At 45.0% G+C, this 23324-nt stretch overlaps 1 protein-coding gene across 1 annotated transcript in view; it reads left to right on the top strand.

The window, feature by feature from the left end:
- Positions 1-23324, top strand: part of LOC144688852 (uncharacterized) — a 582637-nt gene that overhangs the window by 415944 nt on the left and 143369 nt on the right. Inside the window, exons 26-27 of the mRNA XM_078555848.1 lie at positions 10620-10767; positions 15691-16410. Of these exons, the coding sequence (XP_078411974.1) occupies positions 10620-10767; positions 15691-16410 (868 nt within the window). The remainder of the gene's footprint in view (positions 1-10619; positions 10768-15690; positions 16411-23324) is intronic.

The raw sequence follows: 23324 nt of genomic DNA, 5'->3' as shown, positions 1-23324 counted from the left end.
CCCTCTGCTGAGGCAGCAACACCAACAACAGCACCACCGCCCCCATATGCAGCCAGATGCCCCTCCACAGGGCAGAGAGGATGGATACCTAGATCCAGCTAGAAAGAGGCCAGACTCCCAACGGAGTCTAAAGCTAATGGACCAGCTATCCCAATATGTCTGAGCCTCAGGAGGCTCAGACTGTCATGGGAGGTCGGTGGTAGCATCTGAACCCTTAGGGTGAAAGACCACCTTCCCAGTGGAGGAGGCAGGAACGCATTGCCAGTGCCCAACAAGGTGGCTGTCATAGAATTATAGAAATTTACAGCATGGAAAGAGCCATTCAGCCCATTATGTCTGTGTTGGCTGAGAAGGAGCCTTCCTGCCTAATCCTACTTTACAGCTCTTGGTTCGTAGCCTTGCAGTTTCCAGCACTTTAAGTGCATTTCCAAGTCATTATTAAATGTTATGAGGGCTTTTGCCTCTGCCACCCCTTCAGGTAGTGAGTTCCAGACTCCCACTACCACCTGGGTGAAAACATTTCCCCTTGAATCCGCTCTAAACCTTCACCGCCTTATCCTAAATCCAAGCCCAAAGTTATGGACCCCTCAACCAAGGGGAATAGGGTCTTCCTGTCAGTGGAGTCCCTCTCCACTGTCTCCCTCCACCCAACATCCATGACTTTCTCCAAGTTGTGCGATCTCTTCTCCATCAAGGAGAGAAAGCAGGGAGGCGAGAGTGTTAGGAGTGGCTTGTGTTCAAAGGTGTGAAGAGCAACATCTATGTTTAGTGATTGTGAGGTATGGGTGCATGAGGGCACTAGGCTGAGGGTGAGCTTGTGTGTGTGTGTAGGCAGCTCAGATGAGGATGTGGGCTGCCTGCAGAGAGAAGAACGAATGGAGCTGCATGGAGCGTGACCCTGAGGTGTGCTGTACAGGAGAATGCTGGGCTAGTGAGAGTGCGGGGCTTAACACCTGACAGTGTTATACCTTCCTGAGGCCCTGAATCCTTGTGGTACACCACCTCCAGGTTAGAGGGGACACTCTACTACTACTGACTCCCTGCATCACTTCCATCCATTCTGGCTTGGTGAAGAAGCTGTTTTTGTTGTCCTGCCCTTAGGAGGGCTCACCTCACTACAGCACCTCAGCTATCCCTCTGAGTAAGAGTGGGAGCCTCGGGGGCAGAGTTGGGGCCCTTGCTGTTTGTTGTATATATCAATGATTTGGACATAAATATGGGAGGTATGATTGGGAAATTTGCCGATGACCCTAAAATTGGCCACATAGTTGATAGTGAAGAGGATAGCTGTTGCCTCCAGAATGATATCAATGGTTTGGTTGAGTGGGCAGGAAAGTGGCAAATGGAATTCAATCTGGAAAAGTGTGAGGTAATGCATTTGGGGTGGGCAAACAAAGGTAATACACAATAAACGGGGTTGAGGAAGTGAGAGACCTTGGAGTGCATGTCCACTGGTCCCTGAAGGTAGCAGGACAGGTGGCCAAGGTGGTAAAGAAAGCATATGGAATGCTTTCCTTTATTGGATGAGGCATTAAATACAAGAGCAGGGATGTAATTATGGAACCGTATAAAATGCTGGTTAGACCACAGCTGGAATTTTGTGTATAGTTTTGGTCACCACTTTACAGGAAGGACATCATTGATCTGGAGAGGGCACAGAGGAGATTTACAAGAATGCTGCCAGGGCTTGAAAGTTGTAGCAATGAAGAAAGATTGGATAGGCTGGGGTTGTTTTCCTTAGAATAGAGGAGGCTAAGGGGTGACCTAATTGAGCTGTACAAAATTATGAAGGGCCTAGATAGGGTAGATACGAAAAACTTGTTTCCCCCTAGCTGAGGAGTCAATTACCAGGGGGCATAGATTTAAGGTGATTGGTAGAAGGATTAAAGGAGACATGAGGAAAAACTTCTTCACCCAGAGGGTGGTGAGTGTCTGGAATTCACAGCCTAAGTCGGTGGTTGAGGCTGAAATGCTCAATTCATTTAAAAGGTACTTGGATCTGCATCTGAAGCACTGTAACCTGCAAGGCTATGGACCGGGTGCTGGGAAGTGGGATTAAAATGAGTGTCTAGCTTCTTTTTCATCTTCTTCTGGCTGGCACAGACATGATAGGCTGAATGGCCTCTGCGCAGTAACCTTTCTATGGTTCTATGGTTCTAAGAGCCTTCCCAGGTCTCCTCACCATGACTCTGGATGCTGAGGCCTGAAATATCCAAGTGCTGCTGAGCTGCTCTAAACATACCCATGGTCCCTTTAATTAGGAGTCCTTCCCCTGACAAAATGGCTGCTTCGCCCCGCCCATCCTCCCTAATTGGTTGAGGAGCCCGGAGGTGGGCTCTTAATTGATTTGCTCTGGTAAAGAGCAATGGGGAAGCCTGCTACTCCACCGATTGGGTTAACACCCCAGAAATGGTCCCAATGTTGAAAAATAGATCCAAGGTGGAGACATTCAGCCCAATGACATCTGTAGGCGCAAGGTTAAAAAAAATGTGGTGATAAATAATTTTAAAGCCAGGCATTAGAAATGGTTAGGAACTTAAGGTAAACTTAGGGTAGTGGGGTCATTTCAGACCTCAAGGGGTGGTCATCTTTGCCATTTTTCCAGTCCCCAGGCCCAGGTAAGGGTCCCATGCTCAGGGTTACAAGCGATGGCCAATGGCAAAACCAGTGGGTTTTCAGTGATGGTGGCTGAAGTGCTAGAATCTTAGGAAACAACAGCTGCCTACAGGCAGAGGATCCTTCAGGAAGAGGATTTGTGTTTCCTTTAAGCACACACGAGGAAGGCAGTGGGAAATAACCTTGTGCATTCTTTTCCCTAATTATATTGCTCATTGCTCATTGAAGTGGAAAATGGGAGGCTCTTACAAGTAACTGAAGAGGAAAGTGTAGGACTGCGAGCTGTGGGGGAATGAGATAAGAACCTGCACTTAGGCAGAGCGCATCTACTTAAAGGGGTTCCATGATAAATGAGAGAAGTGTTGGTGGGTCTGTCTGGTGTTACTCCCAGATTGTTTGAGGCATGGAATGTGGTGTTCCACATAGGTAGAATGCACAACTGAGCTTGAACTAGGTTCTCTTAATCTTCTTGAGGATTGATTTCTACTTTCTCTGGCTGACCACCCTTTGGGGATTAAGGAGGCATCACTGGCACTGAAGCTGAATGCCCATCTTACAGGTGTCTAGGGTGGAACGTCACATCAAGTATTCTGGAGCAGAAGAGAAAGCTGAAGGAACAGTTCTGTAACTTCCCCTTCACTCCCCACCTCTTTGTGTCTCTCTTACTCCTGTTCTCTAATTTTCTCTTGATGCTTTTCTTTCTGTGTTTGTGCCTGTTGTTCTCTGTTGTCCTCGCTGTTGTTCTCTATGTTGTCCTCTCTGTTGGGAGGAGAGTGCATGAGGAGGGCCTTGGGACAGGCAGTCAGCAGCACCTAGAGGAGAGTGCAAGAGGTGGACCCTAGGACAAGCAGTCAGCAGCACTAGAGGAGAGTGCCAGAGGAGGACCCTGGGACAGACAGTCAGCAACACTAGAGGAGAGTGCGAGAGGAGGACACTGGGACAGACAGTCAGCAGCACTAGAGGAGAGTGCGAGAGGAGGACACTGGGACAGACAGTCAGCAACACTAGAGGAGAGTGCCAGAGGAGGACACTGGGACAGACAGTCAGCAGCACTAGAGGAGAGTGCCAGAGGAGGACACTGGGACAGACAGTCAGCAGCACTAGAGGAGAGTGCAAGAGGAGGACCCTGGGACAGACTGTCAGCAGCACTAGAGGAGAGTGCATGAGGAGGACCCTGGGACAGACAGTCAGCAGCACTAGAGGAGAGTGCATGAGGAGGACCCTGGGACAGACAGTCAGCAGCACTAGAGGAGAGTGCGAGAGGAGGACACTGGGACAGGCAGTCAGCAACAACTAGAGGAGAGTGCATGAGGAGGACCCTGGGACAGGCAGCCAGGAACACCTAGAGGAGAGTGCCAGAGGAGGACCTGTTTCTACCTGTCAGAGCCAAAGTGTGACGTCAAAGGGAAACAGGTAGACGATTTGTGGGTATCTCTTCCCTGTCTCTTTTGATTGGCCAAGTAGTTTAATCAGGAGATGTTATTACAGATCAAGACTAAAATTAAGAAATTCACTTTTGAAATATTTAACATCCAAATTAATTAATTAAATAGAACAGTGATGGTGGGCAGGCAGTGTGTTGCAGCTGTAGTATGTGGGAGCTGGTGGATGCCGATGAGATCCACAGTGTCCACATCTGCAGCAGGTGTTGGTTGCTCAAGGGACTTAGGCTCAGAGTTGATGAGCTGGAGTCTGAACTGCGGACACTGTGACACATCAAGAAGGGAGAGAGTTACCTGGACACTGTGTTTCAGGAGACAGTCACACCCCTTAGATTAATTACATCAAATTTGGTCAGGGACAGGAGGGTGTGACTGCAAGTGAGGCAGGTTTGGGGATCCAAAATTCAGCTTTGGAGGAACCTCAGCCAGTACCCTTGTCCAATAGGTACGAGGTTCTTGCTCCCAGTGTGGACGAGGGCACAGACTGCAGGGAGGATGAGCAAATTGGCCACAGTACCATGATGCAGAGTGCCATTCAAGAGGGGGGGAGAAACGAGGAATGTAGTAGTAATAGATGATAGCATTGCTAGGTGAATAGATACTGTTCTCTGCAGCAAAGACAGAGAGTCCCGAAGGCTGTGTTGCCTACCTGATGCCAAGGTTAAGGACATCTCTTCTGGGCTGGAGAGGAACTTAGAGTGGGAGGGGAAGGATCCAGTTGTTGTGGTCCACGTAGGTACCAACAACACAGGTAGGACTAGGAAAGAGGTTCTGGTGAAGGACTACGAGCAGCTCGGGGCTAAATTAAAAAGCAGAACCACAAAGGTAATAATCTCCGGATTACTACCTGAGCCACATGCAAATTGGTGTAGGGTAAATAAGATTATTGAGGTAAATGCATGGCTCAAAGATTGGTGTGGGAGAAATGGGTTCCGATTCATGGGGCACTGGCACCAGTACTGGGGAAGGACAGAGCCGTTCCATTGGGATGGGCTTCATTTGAACCATGATAGAACCAGTGTCCTGGCGAATTGTATAACTAGGGTTGTAGATAGGACTTTAAACTAATTAGTGGGGGGGATGGTTCAATTGAAGGGAAGTTTAAAAAATCAAAAAGAAACGAGAGAGCAGAGGTGCAGGATAGTGAAGAGACGAACAATAATCAAAGTGTGATAGGAAGGGGCAGAAGATATAAACAGAAGAGTGCAGCAGAAATCAGAATCAGGATGAGCAATAATGGTAAAAAGTCAAAGCTTAAGGCTCTTAAGCCAAAGCTGAATGCACACAGCATTTGTAACAAGATAGATGAGTTGATGGCATGAATAGAAATAAATGAACATGAGTTGATATCAATTACAGAGATTTGGTTGCAGGGTGACCCCAAGACTGGGAACTCAATATTCAAGGGTATTCGACGTTCCGGAAAAATAGGTAAAAAGGAAAAGGAGGTGGGGTAGCTTTGTTAATAAAGGAAGGTATCAGTGCAGTGATGAGTAGTGATATAGGTGCAATAGATTGTGATTTGGAAACAGTTTGGGTGGACATTAGGAGTAGCAAGGGGAAGAAGTCCCGGGTGGGAGTCATCTATAGGCCCCCAAAGACCTGCCTCACTGTAGGACAAAGTATAAATTGAGAAATAATGGAGGCGTGTAAGAAGGGCGCTACTATTGTCATGGGCAATTTTAATCTGCATATTGACTTGACAAATCAGATTGGCGGGGGTAACATGGAAGACAAATTTGAAGAGTGCATCAGGGATTGTTTCTTAGAGCAATATATTGCAGAACCTACCCTGGAACAGGCTATTTTAGATTTAGTAATGTGTAATGAGGTGGGATTAATAAGATATATTGTAGTTAAGGATTCTCTAGGGGATAGTGATCACAACATGGTAGAACTTGGCTATGGGCCAAGCGCTGGAAAAGGGGATTAGTGTAGTCAGATCTTTGTTGACCGGTGTGGACACGATGGGCCAAATAGCCTCCTTCTGTGCTATAGACGTCTATGAATCTAATTTCAAATTCAGTTTGAGAGTGAGCAACTCGGGTCTCAAACCAGTGTCCTCAACTTAAATAAGGGCAATGACAGAGGTATAAGGAAAGAGTTGGCTAAGGTAGGCTGGGAAAATAGACTAAGGGGAAAGTCAGTGGATGAGCAGTGGTAGACATTTAAGCAGATATTTCATAACGCTCAGCAAAAATTGATCCCGGTCAAAAAGAAGGACTCGATGAGAAGGATGAACCACCGGTGGTTAACAAAGATGGTCAAGGAGAGGATCCAATCAAAAACTAAGGCATACAAAGCGGCGAAAACTAGTGGTAGGCTAGAGGATGGGGAATATTTTAGGAACCAGCAGCGGATGACTAAAAAGCTAATAAAGATGGAGAAAATTGATTATGAAAGTAAATTGGCAAGAAATATAAAAACAAACAGCAAGAGCTTCTACGAGTATATAAAAAGAGAGTGGCTAAAGTGAGCGTTGGACCCTAGGAGGATGCGATAGGGGAATTGATAATGGGGAACAGGGAAATGGCAGATAATTTAAACCAATATTTTGCATTGGTCTTTATGGTGGAGGACACTATAAACATCCCAAAGATATCAGGTAAGCAAAAGGAGCTAATGGAAGGAAAGATCTTGTAACAGTCTCTATCACGGGGGACAAAGTATTTGACAAACTAATGGGGCTAAAGACAGACAAGTCGCCAGGACCTGATGACCTGCATCCAAAGGTTTTAAAGGAAGTGGCTGCAGAGATAGCAGAGGCATTGGTTAAAATATTCCAGAACTCACTGGATTCCGGGAGGGTCCCAGCAGATTGGAAAACTGCTAATGTGACGCCCCTGTTCAAGAAGGGAAGGAGACAAAAAGCAGGAAACTATAGGCCAGTCAGCCTAACATCTGTCATTGGGAAAATGCTAGAGTCCATTATTAAGGAAGAAATAGCTGGACATTTCGAAAAGCTTAACACAATCAGAGTCAACATGGTTTTGTGGAAGGGAAATCATGTTTGACAAATTTGCTAGACTTCTTTGAGGATATAACAAGCAGAGTTGATAAAGGGGAACTGGCAGATGTGTATTTGGATTTCCAGAAGGCATTCAATAAGGTGCCACATAAAAGGTTATTGCACAAGATAAGAGCTCACGGTATTGGGGGTAATATATTAGCATGAATTGATGATTGGTTAACACACAGAAGACAGAGAGTCGGGATTAATGGGTCTTTTTCAGGTTGGAAAGACGTAACTAGTGGAGTGCCACAATGATCAGTCCTAGGGCCTCAATTATTTACTATCTATAATAATGACTTGGAGGAGGGGGCAGAGTGTGATGTATCCAAATTTGCTGATGATACAAAAATAGGTGGGAAGACATGTTGTGATGAGGACATAAGGAATCTGCAAAGGGATATAGATAGGTTGAGTGGGCAAAAACGTGGCAGATGGAGTTTTATGTAGGAAAGTGTGAAGCCATGCACTTTGGTGGAAAGAATCAAAAAGCAGACTATTATTTAAATGCAGAGAGACTCCAAAAAAAATGCAGCACAGAGGGATCTGAGTGTCCTTGTACATGAAACACAAAAAGTTAGCGTGCAGGTGCAGCAAGTAATTAACAAGGCAAATGGAATTTTGGCCAGTATTGCTGGGGGGTGGGTTGGAGTTTAAAAATAGGGAAGTCTTGTTACAACTGTACAGGGTGTTGGTGAGGTCGCACCTGGAGTAGTGTGTGCAGTTTTGGTCCCCGTATTTAAGAAAGGATATACTGGCATTGGAGGCAGTTCAAAAGAGATTCACTAGGTTGATTCCTGGGGTGAAGGGGTTGACTTATCAAGAATGGCTAAACAGGTTAGGCCTTGCTTCGTTAGAGTTTAGAAGAATGAGGGTTGACCTTATTAAAACATACAAGATTCTGGGGGGAGCTTGACATGGTAGATGTTGAGAAGATGTTTCCGCTAGTGGGGGAATCTCAAACTAGGGGACATTGTTTCAGAATAAGGGGACTTTCATTTAAAACTGAAATACGAAGGAATTTCTGCTCTCAGAGGGTAATGAATATCTGGAAGTCTCTACCCCAGGGTTGAGGAAGCTGAAAGTATTTAAAGGGGAGGTAGATAGATTTTTAAAATATCGGGGAGTTGAGGGCTATGAGGAGCTGGCATGAAAGAGGAGTTGAGACCTGGGGCCTATCAGCCATGATCTTATTGAATGGTGGGGCAGGCTTGAGGGGCTGAATGGCCTACTCCTGCTCCTATCTCTTACGTTCTGTCCCCTCTGTTGTCCTCTCTGTTGCCCTCTCTGTTGCCCTCTCTGTTGCCCTCTCTGTTGCCCTCTCTGTTGGCCTCTCTGTTGGCCTCTCTGTTGGCCTCTCTGTTGGCCTCCGTGTTGGCCTCTCCGTTGGCCTATCTGTTTTTCTCATCCAAGGAATGAGTTATGGGACATGGGAAAACACAGAGGAAGGTAGCAGGCATGGGCAAAGATAGTGTGAAGCAGAGATCTATGGGAGGGAGTGGGCAGGCGATTGCAAAATCATTAGAGACAGCCTGACTTGGCATGGTGGAATGAGGCCCATGGATTCATCTCATTGAGGCTTAGTCACTGAGTTTGAAGTAGGTTAGTCCTGGAGGGCAGCTGTTGGTTAGGAGAGACAGATATACCCAGGTCAAGGATGTTGAGGTCATTGCAGGGGGCAGCTGGGGGCTAAGAAGTTGATTTTGGAATATTGGGACAATCTGATGGAAATGATCAAGGAAAAGTTTGTGATTTTTCTGTGATTCTATTGACTTTTTTGGTAAGATGTTCCTAACAGACATGCCTTTATGCTAGGGAACATTACTTTTCATTTGAATGTGATTGGTTGTTTAAACAACCTATCACATATGCAGAGTGTGCTCTGATTGTTCTCTTGTGGATGCTTCTGTATCTTATTAGGTTCTGATTTTCAGATTTGATAAGGGCAGATCACAGTGGTTTGTGAGATCTGAACCTTTGAAGCTGTGGCACATGAATGGCCAAAGGGGTCAGTGACTACACTTCTTCTTAATAACAATTTCTCCTTCATTCCTGTTACAATGGTTTCCAAAATGACAAGCAAGTATTTGCAGGGAATTGAAAATTTCATTAATAGGGAATGAAATTCGAAACTATGGCCCACAATAGCTCCAACAACCATGTGTTCAAATCATTTCTCAGAAATATGTTGAACTTTTAGCTCAGTGAACTTTGGAAGTCAACATAATGAAAGAATAGCAGAAAATGTTCATTAGTGTGAATGTGTCCTTAGTGGTAACAAGGATACAGTCACTGCATCAATCCTTTCCTGCTTGTTGAATGTGAAATGTGTTTATAATTTAGAATGTCATTAAGACAAAGTGATAGAAATTTTAGATTAGCATCAGGGGAAATGATTAAAATGGACTATTGTTGGAGCATGAATTGAATCAATTCTACACATTGAATGAAACAAATCACAGTTGCTCCACCTGAATAGATTACGCACATGAGCTATTTGAATAACAAAGAATACATTGAACAGTCCACAACTCCAAATGGAACAAACTATAATAAGCTCACCATGGTCAAAATGGGGTTGTATTATCACCTGGTTTAGGTTTTACATTGATCACTTGGACATTTAACCCAGGAAGAAATTTTTAATGGGAAGGTCGGATTTAACATTTCCTTCACTAAAGAATAGTGTCTTCTGACAGTTGAACTGCAATTGTCTATTTTAATTAGTTTTAGTGATTGTGTGTGATTTTGTAGCCGCCTTGCCTCAGCTTTGTTTCTGACAAAAGCTCAGGCTTACAATTTTACTCTGTGGTTAAATTGGAGTAAGCGGTGGTTTGACACCAGTCCCGAGTAGATGCGAGCCAAAACACAAAACAATCTAAGAGTTTATAACGTTGATAGGTGGGAAAAGACCATGTGGTCCATCAAGACTGCCTCACATTCCTCACGGCTGGAACATCACAACAAGCCATTCCACCGTCACCCACCCCCCCACCCGCTTTCCCCCACGACAGCCACATGACCAATACCCATGGCCAATAGGAGCAAAGAGAAACTCAGGAAGATTCTTCTTCAGCCCTGCCTCAGGTAATCAAAACCAGTTCAGGAGATCACATGGATCATGTGTTATCTATAGATATCTCCAGGGCACAATCTCATCCTGGTCCAGCTCTCCTCTGAGGGCATGCAGAGTGTCAGCACCCACTGCACCAGGTTACAATACATTCCAGAGGTCTAAAGATGAGTATTTAATTGTCAGTTTTTACTCAGCAATGCTGCCCCAGGATGTTGAAATATCACATTGGCAGATGCGAGGAAAGTTACTCTTCTGAGGTTGGCATTAGGGTGCATCCGATGGGACAGATTAATGTGAGCCTTACCCTGAAACTGTCTTAATTCTATTTGGTGTAGGAATGGTTGATGCTGATAGCAAGTGCCAGCAGTGACAGCCCATAACACAACCAGCATAAAATTCCAACAAAAAAAGTTAAATAGAATTTCTCTTTTTTTTGGCTCCATGTGCTGCTGGTTACTTTTATTTTTGTTTTTAGAATTCAAGAGTTGGAGCTGTCAGAACAAAGGCTTCTGGATAAAGTCAATGAGTTAACTTCCAAATCACAGCAGCCAATGGCCAACGATCCACAGCTCACAGGAAAGCTTCGAAATCTGCAAATTTCTGAGAGGGGTCTTAGAATTACGGTAATGTTCATTTTAAATCCTTGTGTCTCACTATGCTTTCTCCTCTGAAGTACCTGTCCTGTAGCAATTGTCCATTATCCAATCCTTCAACCAAGTGATGATTCTGTACTGTTGGGGTGTAGATCATGAGGATTTTGCACCTATGTCAGAACAGCATTACGAGCAGATAGCCCTTTGAGCCAGTCCCAAACAGTCACGCTGCCCTCATTCAGGTCCCCAACCACCAGCAACAACAGCAACAGAACCAGCAATCTGCTGGGAGAGGCATAGAGAACTTTAGACTAATTTAGAAAGGAAACGTCTTTGAAAGTTCATCTCTGATGCCCAAAGGTGATCCACCAATTTCCATGAGACCAGGGTGACTGGGAGACACATCCCCCAATACCCGAGCAGCTTCTACATGTAGATATCGGGAACTCACTCAGCCCCTCTTGAATATTTGCTATGGATCTGTACTCGTTACACAAGTGAACATCCTGCTCCATTGGTTGCTGGAATAGCCAGTTTACCCCTTTAGATCGGGTCCCAGGGCACCTTTGGGGGAGGTAAGATGCGCTTTGGTGAAGGTCAGGTTCCCTTTGGAGGAGATAAGATGCCCTTTGGAATTGTTAAAGTCATCATAAATGTGTGTAAAAAGTGCTTAAACTCATTACTGTCAAGCTCATTGGAACAGTCAACAAACTTGTCAAAATCAGCTGTCAAAACTGTCAGAAGCACCTGTCAAAAGGACCTGTCAAAAGTGTTGCGGGCATGTCAAAAGGAGCTGTCGGAAGTGTCAAGACGATCTGCCAAATGGAGCTGTCAAGAGAACCTGTCAAAGGGTAATATCAAGATGTCAAACTATTTTAAAGTTCTACCCTATAAATATTTGAAAAAACTGTCTGGAGTGATAAAAGCGATTATTGCTATTTCAATCTGTCTGTCGACATAAGCCTGAGGGATTCCATTACTGGATTAGTGCTGCATGACTGATTTCACAACCATCCATTATCACAGTAGGGTGCCTCCCACTTGATTGACATCTGCAAGTGGATATAAACTCTTTGGGGTGGGTCTTTTTGTTATAAGGGATTGTGCACTTGAATGAAATGTTTGTTCTAAGACTTTATTTAGTTGCAGGAATGTTTTTTTTTAATGAATGAGAGCATTTCTTTCAAAATAGTGAAGCCTACAAAAGACACCTTGGCCTGAATTTTCCCGTCGGTGATTTGGGGGCGGGGCCCGCTCGCCGACGGGAAAATGATACGGGATGACATCGGGAGGAACCCCCGACATCATCCCGCCCCATTTAAATATTCAGGAAGACGGGCAGACAGCAAAATCAGCTGTCCGCCCGCCGACCTGTCAATGGCCAATTGAGGCCATTGACAGGATAATTAAGGTAATTAAAGGCCCTGCCTGTCCAACCTTAAGGCTGGCGGGCAGGCCAAGAGCCCCAGCAGGCTTCTGATAAAACATGAAACCTCATCCGCTGGCGGGATGAGGTTTCATGTCCGTTTTAAAAATCTTAAATAAACTTTATGTGAGATTTATTAACATGTCCCATCTTGTGTGACATTGTCGCATGAGGGGGACATGTTAATATTTTTTTTATTTTTCTATTTTGACACTTTGAAGCACTGTCAGTGATCTCCCTGAGACAGCACTTAGTCTCAGAGCGCACTTTGAAAGTTGGGGAATCCCTCCCCCCCCACCCCGCACAGGAAGCGCATAGCTTAATTGGCTCGCCCACTTAAAATGGCGGAGGGGCCCAGTTCGGCGGCGGAGTTTGGCTGCCCACTCACCGCCAAGCCAGTGGGGCCCACCCGCCAACCAAGGGCAAAATTCTGTGCCTTGGAACTTTATTTTATAGAACTTGATTTTATCTTATCTCTGCATGGGTCCCAAGGTCTGCCCATGTTGGAAAAGACATGAGTTGGCATGGTACGTGTAAGGACAAAGGGTGATGGGTGGGGGGCATGAGGGGCTATATCCATTGTTTGGGTGGCATACATTAGCAAAGAGATATGAGGGGCCAAAGGAGTAGGCGAAGAGCATAGTTTGGCATTGGGGAATGAGGGGCCATGGGGGTGGGTGGAAGGGACTAGGTTGGCATATGGGGCTGGAGGGGCCGTGAGATTATTTGGGTAATACCAGAAGATGGCAGGGGGTGGGTGCACAAGGGGCTAAGGAGCTATGGGGGACATGAGGTGTCATGGGTTGGCATGAATGGGGCATGGGGACTGTGTGGGGGAGGGGAGAGAAGGGGGATGAGGGATGAGGTCTGGTGGGATGTTTCATGTTCTATTCTTTATTTTTAAGCTTTGGACGAGGTGCAGGATCCCCAAGGATCCGCCCGGACCACCTCCGCACCCGGCAGCCTCCTCCGTTCATCTGGGGATCCGGGGTCGCCTGCCTCGACTTCTAATCCAGCCCGCCCCCGAACCGAAAATCGGATTCAGGGCAGCCATTTTTAAAGGTTGGAATTCTCCCACCTCTGCGCACCTGACCGGGGGTGAAAGTTTGGGCCTATGTTTCATTCTCTCCAGTAAGAGGATCATGGCTTGGAAATCAAATGAAAAAACTTCTTAATCAATCGTATCCTGATACTTAGATCATGATATTCTATTAATTTTAGATTACTCGAACGCTTTGTGTCACATTTATGTTCAGAGGAAAAGTGCAATGACAATGGAGTAACACCTTCTTTGAATTCTGCCACTGTTTTAATTTTATTTACATAATGACTGTAGAGAAAGATACCTTTTTTTAATTCGTTCACGGGATGCGAGCTTCACTGGCTGGGCCAGCATTTATTGCCCATCCCTAGTTGCCCTTGAGAAGGTGGTGCTGAGCTGCCTTCTTGAACCGCTGCAGCCCATGTGGTGTAGGTACACCCACAGTGCTGTTAGGAAGAGAGTTCCGGGATTTTGACCCAGCGACAGTGAAGGAATGCTGATATATTTCCCAGTCAGGACGGTGAGCGACTTGCAGGGGAACTTCTAGGTGGTGGTGTTCCCATCTATCTACTGACCTTGTCCTTCTAGACGGTTGTGGTCGTGGGTTTGGAAGATGCTGTTGAAGAAGTCTTGGTGAATTCTTGTGGTGCACCTTGAAGATGGTACACACTGCTGCTACTGTGCGTCGGTGATGGAGGGAGTGAATGTTTATGGATGTGGTGCCAATCAAACGGGCTGCTTTGTCCTGGACGGTGTCAAGCTTCTTGAGTGTTGTGGGAGCTGCACTCATCCAGGCAAGTGGGGTGTATTCCATCTCTCTCCTGACTTGTGCCTCGTAGACGGTGCACAGGCTTTGGGGAGTCAGGAGGTGAGTTACTCGTTGCACGATTCCTAGCCTCTGACCTGCTCTTGTAGCCAAAGTATTTATACGGCTAGCCCAGTTCAGTTTCTGGTCAATGGCAAACCCCAGGATGTTGATAGTGGGGGATTCAGTGATGGTAATGCCATTGAACATTGGGGCTCAGGCTTAGAAGCTTCCTGCACCTAATGATGCATGAGGCAGATAATTCACATGCTTATGTCTGTTTCTATTGTTTGTTTTCCTGAAATAAGTCACCAGAGGCTATAGCTTGAGGGGCGCCACTCTGCTTCAAGCATGGCTGACCAGGTGACTCTCCCGTTCTTACCTGCGTATGGGAAGGATTTAGAGGTCGATAATTAACCTGTTTGGCCACGTTATGAACTCACCTCCTGTGGCCATCAAGTCCTGGACTAAGACTTGAACCCATAGCTTCTGGCTCAGAGGCAGGGACATCACCCACTGTGCAACATGAGCTCCCTCATTAATAATAGGGAAGGCATAAGCTTAATGTACTGTTAGCTAACAACAAAAGAATCCATGATATTAGCAGTTATACAGTTTTCTTATATCACAGAGTGTCAGTGTTAAGCTTCTACCTTTGTACACGTGTTATATGACTGTTCTTTGTAACAATTGAGCTAACATGAAGCTGGCAATCAGACTCTTTCTGTGCTACTTAATTTGTGCTGCTTTGGCATTTTGTGGTGTATGATTTTTACCATTACCTTATTTGCTTTCCCTGGTTTTGTCCCTAAAACATGATAAGACACTGATGGAAAGGAGCTTTGAATTCAGTCAGGGACGAATAAATAAAAATGTTGTTAATGTGTTCATTTCTGATGCTAATAACAATCCCGCTAGAATGTGCTATTATATTGCTATTTTCTTTTGACCCCAGATAGTAAATAAAAAGAGTAGAGAATTGTAAAAAGTATAGATGAGTCATGTCATGTTCTACATGTAAAGCAGTTCTGTTTTCATTGGTCTGCTTTTTGAAGTATCAAAGATCTGATTAGAAATAAAGATACCATTGGGAGCTTTTCGTTTAATGCTAAAGAGAGAGTAATCAAACTGACTCAGCGATACTGAGAGAACCAGAGGACAAATGCACCTGTCACTGAGAGCACTGGTAAAAGTGACCACTGCCCAGTGTTTATGGAGACCATATTCCATCTTTACACTAGGGACACCTATGTCATATGACACTAAGTGGGGTAGATTAAGAACAGATCTAGCAGCACAAAACGAGGTACCTATGAGGTGCTATGACCCATCAGCAGCAGAATTCTATTCCACCACAATCTGTAACCTCTTAGTAATATGTAATATCTGAGTCATCAGAACTCTCTGTTAAGATGAGCGCATCAAATTATCCCAGGTTAATTGCTGAGCATTTGAAATACAATTAACATATACCACAATCTTTAAGTGAAGGTTTAATTTCATTTTCTGCCACTTGTTCTGACAGTGCTTCTCAGTCCAACTGCTGGTGACCAACCTCGTTGATGTGCATTGATATTCACATTGAGGAATTAATGATTGAATTAATGAATTAATGATGCTCACGGTTAGTTACTACAAAGTTCTATGATGTATATTCATTGCACTCTTCTTTCCTTCAAGCTTACAGAAAAGGAGAAATCTGAAGAGGTGCTGAAGGGAAAACTGTGGCGTTTACAGAACCAGCTGAAGATGAAGGAGGATGAAATGAAGAAGCAATCTGAGTACTTTGAACATTACAAGCAAATGCAGCAGCAGCAAACAGTGAAGCTGAGGGAACAGGAACAGGCTCTGCACAGCCAGATTTTCAAGCTGGACAGAGAGAGGATCGATCTGAATGCTGCCAGCGTTGTCCTGAGAACTGAGCTACAGGAAGTCACAGCAAAGTTCACAAAGCTAGAAAAAGCACATGCCAAAAGAAGTAAAGATCGTTCAGGGCACGACACCGAACTTGCCAACCTGGAAAGTTCCCTGTCAGAAAGAGGGGACCAAATCAAAGACAATATCCTAGTGCTTCAGCATGACTTGAAGAAGCTTTTAGAAAAAGATGAGGCAACTAACCAGGAAAGGGAACAGCTCAGAGAAAGACTTCAGCGAGCGGAAGACAATGAGGACTTCCTCACACACAAGCTGGAAGACTTCCGCTCACGGATCCACGAGCTGAAGCTATCGGAGAGCAGCCTGCAAGAGCAAGCCGAGGAACTGGAAGAGGAGAATGAGAAGCTCAGAAGAGAACTGAAAGAAATACAGGAGAATGCAAGCTATCTGAAAGAAGTGCTAGAAGAAAAAGAAAAACTGGAGAGTTTAGTAGAGGAGAAGAATAAAGTACATCATTTAACATTAGTGAGTACCAATGCTGCAAGATGTAAAATGCCTACAAATGGCATTTCACTCTTTTTATTGTATTCTGCATAGAAGAATTATTGCTTTAAAACTAAGTCTAGACTGCAAAAGAATGAAATTATCTTTCATCTAAGTTTTTCTTGCCACAGCTCATATGGACATCTGTATTTTTAGGAGCAGGAGTAGGCCATTCAGCCCCTCCAGCCCGTTCCACCAACTGATAAGATCATGGCTGATCTTATTGTGGCCTCAACTCACTTTCTACCTTCTGTACCCTTTGACTCCCTTGTCAATCAAGAATCTATCTAACTCAGCCTTAAAAATATTCAAAGACCCTGCCTGCACTGGGGAAGATGATTCCACAGGCCAATGACCCCCCCCTGAGAGCGGAAATTTCTTCTCATCTCCATCTTAAATGGGAGACCCCTTATTTTAAACTGTGTCCCCTAGTTGAGCACCCAGCACTGATCCTTGTGGCATTCCACTGGCTCCAGCTTGCCAACCTGAAAATGATCTATTTGTCCATATTCTCTGCTTCCTGTTAGCCAACTAATTCTGTATTCATGATAACATGTTACCCCATACACCATGAGATATTATTTTACATAGTAACCTTTGACATGACAGCTTATCAAATGCCTTTTGGAAATCCAAGTACACAACATTAACAGGTTCCCCCTTAACCACATTAATTATTACTTCCTCAAAGAACTCTAATAAATTAGTCAAACATGCATTTCCTTTCATAAAACCACGTTGACTCTGCCTAATTGCATTGAGATTTTCTATGTGCCCTGCTATAACCTCCTTAATCAGAGATTCTAGCATGTTCGCTATGACAGGTGTTAGGCCAACTGACCTGTTATTACTTGCTTTCTGTCTCCTTCCTTTCTTGAATAGAGGAGTTACATTTGCTATTTTCCAATATGATGGGAGCTTTCTAGAATCAGGGAACTTTGGGCAGGAATTCCCCGTCGGCGAGCAGGGGGTGGGGCCCGCTCGCCGACATGTAAAATGGCGCGCGGTGACGCCATGCGGAACTCCTGACGTCACCACGCCCCATTTAAATTTTCCGGTAGGCGGGGGCGCAGCAAAATCAGCTGCGTGCCCACCGACCTGTCAATGGCCAATTGAGGCCATTGACAGAGTAATTAAACTAATTAGTGGACTAATTGTGGAGCCCCGGCAGGGGATAGAAAAAGCATGAAACCTCATCCACGGGCGGGATGAGGTTTCATGTAGGTTTTTAAAAATTTTAATAAAGTTTTTGTAAAAATTATGGACATGTCCCAACTCATGTGACAGTGTCACATGAGGGGGCATGTTAGGGAAATTTTATTTTTCTATTTTTAGCTTTTTTACATTTAGAGCCGATCTCCCTGAGGCTGCACTTAGCCTCAGGGAGACTGGCGCACTCTTTTGTACGCGCGCGTGAAAGAGTGCACTCTCAATTTTGGGATCCCCCTCCTGCCCGCACAGGGAGCGCATAGCGCTTCCGTGCGGATGTCACGCTGGGCGGGCCTTAATTGGCCCGCCCATGTAAGATGGTGCCGCACCCCCAATCTGGGGCGCCGATCGGAAGCGCGCCTGTGCATGCCCGCTCTCCAACTTCGCCCCCGATGGGAGGAAAATCCTGGCCTTTGGAAAATGAACACCAATGCATTTCCTATTCCAGTAGCCACTTCATTTAAGACCGTGGATGGAACCCATCAGGTCCTGGTGACTTGGCAGCCTTCAGTTCGAATAGTTTTCTCAGTATACTTCCCCTAATGATTGCAATTGTTTTAAGTTCCTCCCTCCCTTTCATCTTTGATTTATAATTATTTCTGGCATGTTATTTGCATCTTCTACAGTGAAGACAGACACAAAATATCAGTTCATTCCTTATTTCCCATTATTAATTCCCCAGACTCACTCTTGAGAGGACCCACGCCAATTATTCTTTTACTCGTAGAAACTATTGCTATTTGTTTTATATTTCGAGCTAGCTTTCACTTATACTCCAATTTCTTCTTTGTTATTAATCTTCTAATCGTTCTTTGCTGTTTTTTAAGTCCTGTCCAACCTTCTGACCTACCATTAATCCTTGCAGAATTGTATGTTTTTTCTTTCAATTTGATACCATCTTTAGCTTCCTTATTAACCATGGATGGTGCATTTGTCTCCTAATCTTTCTTTCTCAATAGAGTGTATATTTGCTGAATGTTATGAAACTTCCCCTTAAATGGTTGCCACTGCATTTCTACTGATAGGAACATGGAACCATAGGGGAGAATTTTTAGCTCGTTGAGTGGACATACACCCGACCCAACTGAATGTAAAGTGACCCAACGTCATCGCGCGCTCGCGCGACATTTTGGCCAGCAATGCGCCCGCCGACAATTAAAAGGCCTGTTAAAGCCATTAAAAAGGTAATTGAAAGAAATTTTTCGTTGCCCGTCCAACCTTACGGTCGGCAGGCAGACGTAAAGGCCAAGTGGCCTTTGCATTTTTTAGGAAACCTCATCCAATTGCAGGATGAGGTTTCCAACAGCAAATAAAAATAAAATAAAGATTTTAAGATTTAATTAATAACACGTCCCTGCTCATGTGACAGAGTCACTTGTGGGGACATGTTTTATAACATTTTAGACATTTTTTTTTGTTTTGGAAAATGTTCATCTCCCTGAGGCTGCTCTTTGCATCAGGGAGCTTTTCCAGCGCGCACCCGCGTGTATGTGCAAACTTCACGCTCACCCTCCTCTCCCCCCCCATACAAGCAATGCTGAGCGCTGCCTCTTGCGTTTCACGCTCGACGGGCCTTAGTTGGTTTGCCAGCGTGTAATCGCGGTCCACCCGATTGCGGGTGGTGGTCGGCTTCCCGATCACCCCCGCCCGTCCCCACCGAGCCCGCCCGGCGAGGGAAAAATCCTCCCATAGAAAAGTTACGGCGCAGAAAGAGGCCATTCAGCCCACCGTGTCCACGCCGGCCAAAAAAGAGATATAAAAACCAACTAGCCACTCACTTTAATCCCACTTTCCAGCACCTGGCCTTTAGGCTTGCAGGTTACAGTACTTCAGGTGCAGATCCAGGTTTCAGCCTCAACCACCAATTCAGGCAGTGAATTCCGGATGCCCACCGCCCTCTGGGTGAAAAAGTTTTTCCTCATGTCTTCTCTAATCCTTCTACCAGTCATCTTAAATCTATGTCCCCTGGTAATTCACCCCTGAACTAGAGGAAACAGGTCTTTCCTGTCTAACCTATCTGGATCCCTCATAATTTTGTACACCTCAATTAAGTCACCCCTCAGCCTCCTCTGTTGTAAGGAAAACAACCTTAGCCTATCCAATCATTGCTCATAACTACAATTTTCAAGCCCTGGCAACATGCTTGTAAATCTCCTCTGTACCTAGAGTAATTATGTCCTTCCTGTAATGTGGTGACCTGATTTGTATACAAAATTCCAACTGTGGCCTAATCAGCGTTTTATACAGTTATTATTACATCCCTGCTTTTGTATTCAATACCTCATCCAATAAAAGAAAGCAATATATATGCTTTCTTTACCACCTTATCCACCTGTCCTACCACCTTAAGGGACCTGTGGACATACACTCCAAGGTCTCTGACTTCCTCAACCCATCTCAATATCCTCCCGTTTACTGAGTGTTCCCTTGCTTTGTTTTCCCTCCACAAATGCATTACCTCACACTTCTCCGGGTTGAATTCCATTTGCAACTTTTCTGCCCACTCAACCAAACCATTGATATAATTCTGGAGACAACAGCTATCCTCTTCACTATCAACTACAGGGCCAATTTTTGTGTCGTCCACAAATTTCCTGATCGTGCCTCCCACACTGAATTCAAAATCATTAACATATACTACAAACAGCAAGGGCCCCAACACTGAGCCCTGTGGAATGCCACTGGAAACCGCTTTCCATTCACAAAAACACCCATCGACCATTACCCTTTACTTCCTGTCACTGAGCCACCTTCCCTTGTATCCCATGGGGGTCTCACTTTTTTGACCAGTCTGCCATGTGGGGCCTCATCAAATGCCTTACTAAAATCCATATAGACAACATACTGCACTACCCCCATCAATCCTACTTGCTACTTCCTCAAAAAATTCTATTAAGTTAGTAAGACACGATCATCCCCTAACAAAACCATGCTGACTATCCCTGATCAGCCCATGGCTTTCTAAGCGACAATTTATCCTGTCTCTCAGAATTGATTCCAATAATTTGCCCACGACTGAAGCCAGACTGACCAGCCTATAATTTTTTGACCTATCCCTCGCATCCTTTTTAAATAATGGTACAATGTTCACAGACCTCCAATCCTCTGGTCTACCCCTTAATCTATTTTCCCAGTTCACCTTAGCTTCCATCTTGTAATTGCATTTATTTAAGTTTAAAATACGAGTCTTATGCCTACTCATCTCTTCCTCAAACTGAATGAGAAATTCAATCATGTTATGATCACTATTACCTAGAGGCTCCTTTACTATGAGATCATTAATTAATCCTGCCTCATTTCACACCACCAGGTCCAGAATAGCCTGCTCTCTTATTTGCTATAGAATATGCTGCTCTAAGAAATTGTCCCAAAAACACTCTATGAACGCATCTTCCAGGCTACCTTTGCTGATCTGATTCTTCCAATCTATATTTAGATTAAAATCACCCATGATAATTGCAGTGCCTTTCTTAAAAGCCCCCATTATTTCTTCCTGTACACCCTGTCCTACAGAATAATTACTGTTCGGAGGCCTATAAACTATTTCCCTTTGCTATTTCCTATCTCTACCCAAACTGGAGCTACAACTTGACCTTTGGAACTATGGTCATCTTTCACTATTGTATTAATGTCACCCATAATTAACTGAGCACCATCCTTTCTGAGGTTCCTGACTCTTTGAAATGTCAAGTACCCTTGAATATTCAGGCCCTAGCCTTGGTTACCTTGCAGCCACATCTCTGTGAGGCTATCAGGTCATAGATATGTATTTGTATTTTAAGTGACAATTCATCTGTGCTCTTATGAATGCTACAGGCATTCAGATACTGAGCCTTTAGTTTTATCTTTTTGCTATTTTTGCAAACTCTGGCCTTATTTACTTTTGCACTCTTAAGTTTGTGTGCTCTGTCCCTTCCTGCCATGACTTGGTTATCGTCATCCTTATTGCTACCATGCTCTCTTACCTTGTCCTTTTTCTCTAATTTTCCACACCTTGCCTCATGTCATCCCGCACCCCTGCTATTTAGCCTAAACCCCTCTCTATCGCCCTAGTTATATGACTCACCAGAACACTGGTCTCAGCATGGTTCAGGTGAAGACCATGCCAACTGTACAGCTCCTACTTTCCCTAGTACTTGTGCCAGTGTCCCATGAATTGAAGTGCATTTCTCCCAGACCGAACTTTGAGTCACGCATTTTATTGGCCCACCATATTAATTTTACCCCAATTTGCTCGTGGCTTAGGTAATACTCCAGAAATTATTACCTTTGAGGTTCTACTTTTTAATTTAGCCCCTAGCTACTCATGCTCTTTATGCAGAACCATTTTCCTAGTCCCATGTATGTCATTGGTACCCACATGGACCATGACAATTGGATTCTCCCTCTCCCACTGCAAATTCCTCCCCAGCCCTGAGTCGATGTCCCAAACCCTGACACCGGGCAGGCAACACAACCGTCTGGACTCTCGCTCTTGGCTGCAGAGAACTGTGTCTATACCCCTGACTATACTTTACCCTACCACCACAGCATTCCTATTTATTTCCCCCACTTGAATGGCTTCCTGTGCCACAGTGCCATGGTCAGCTTGCTCATCCACCCTACAGGGTCTCACCTATACAAACTGAAAGAACCTCAAACCTGTTGGACAATTGCAAAAGCTGAGGCTCCTCCATTCTACCTTCTGGGTCCCCATAACTGCTTCACACACAGTCACACTCTGCCCCTGACCGTGGACCAAATCAGAAGGGGTGTGACTGCCTTCTGAAACTAAGGGCAGAATTTTCCCCCTGTTGGGGGGGAAGTTCAGGAGTGGGCACGTGGAGGCGTGCCTCCGACGGGGGCGCGCCGCCATTTTGCGTGGGCGGGCCAATTAAGCGTGACGTCCACAAGGAAGCGCTATGTGCTCCCTGTGCGGGCAGGTGGGGTGCGGGGGGATTCCTTGAGCCGAGAGTGCACACGAAAGAGCGCACTCATCTCCCTGAGGCTAAGTGCTGCCTCAGGGAGATTGGCTCCACAATAAAAAATCTTGAAAACAGAGAAAAAAAAAATTCCCTGACATGTCCCCTCATGTGACAGTTGGGACATGTCCATCACTTTTAAGTACACTTTTACTAAATTTTTAAAAACCTACATGAAACCTCATCCCGCCCGTGGGCAAGTCCACTAATCACGTTAACTACTTTGTCAATGGCCTCAAAATAGGCCGTTGACAGGTCGGCGGGGACACAGCTGATTCAGCTAAGCCCCCGTTGACCTGTAAATTGAAACGAGGCAGGCTGATGTCGGGAGTTCCGCCTGACAACATCCCGCGTCATTTTATGGGTTGGCGAGCGGGCTCCGCCCCCTGCTCGTTGACTGGGAAATCCTGGCCAAAGTGTACAAGTAACTTTTCCCCCCACTGATGGATCGCGGTGCCTGCAGTTCAGCCTCTAGCTCATTAACTCGGAGACAAAGCTCCTCATGTGGCAGACACTTACCGCAGACGTGTTTGCCCTGGATCACACTGGTGTCCAGGAGCTCCCACATACTGCAGCTGCAACACGTCACCTGCTCTGCCACCTTTATTGCTTTTAATGAACTAATTCATAATTTATTTCCTTAATTAAACTTTTAATTCTCGTGACTAGTCTTGTTTGTGCTTAAATTACTACCCTTGCTTACCCCAATTGAAATTCACTAGTTTA

This window comes from Cetorhinus maximus, chromosome 1 (assembly GCF_964194155.1).
Source record: "Cetorhinus maximus chromosome 1, sCetMax3.hap1.1, whole genome shotgun sequence".
Taxonomy (NCBI): Eukaryota; Metazoa; Chordata; class Chondrichthyes; order Lamniformes; family Cetorhinidae; genus Cetorhinus; species Cetorhinus maximus.
Note: the sequence above shows the minus strand (reverse complement) of the source record. Positions and strands in the feature narration are given on the sequence as shown.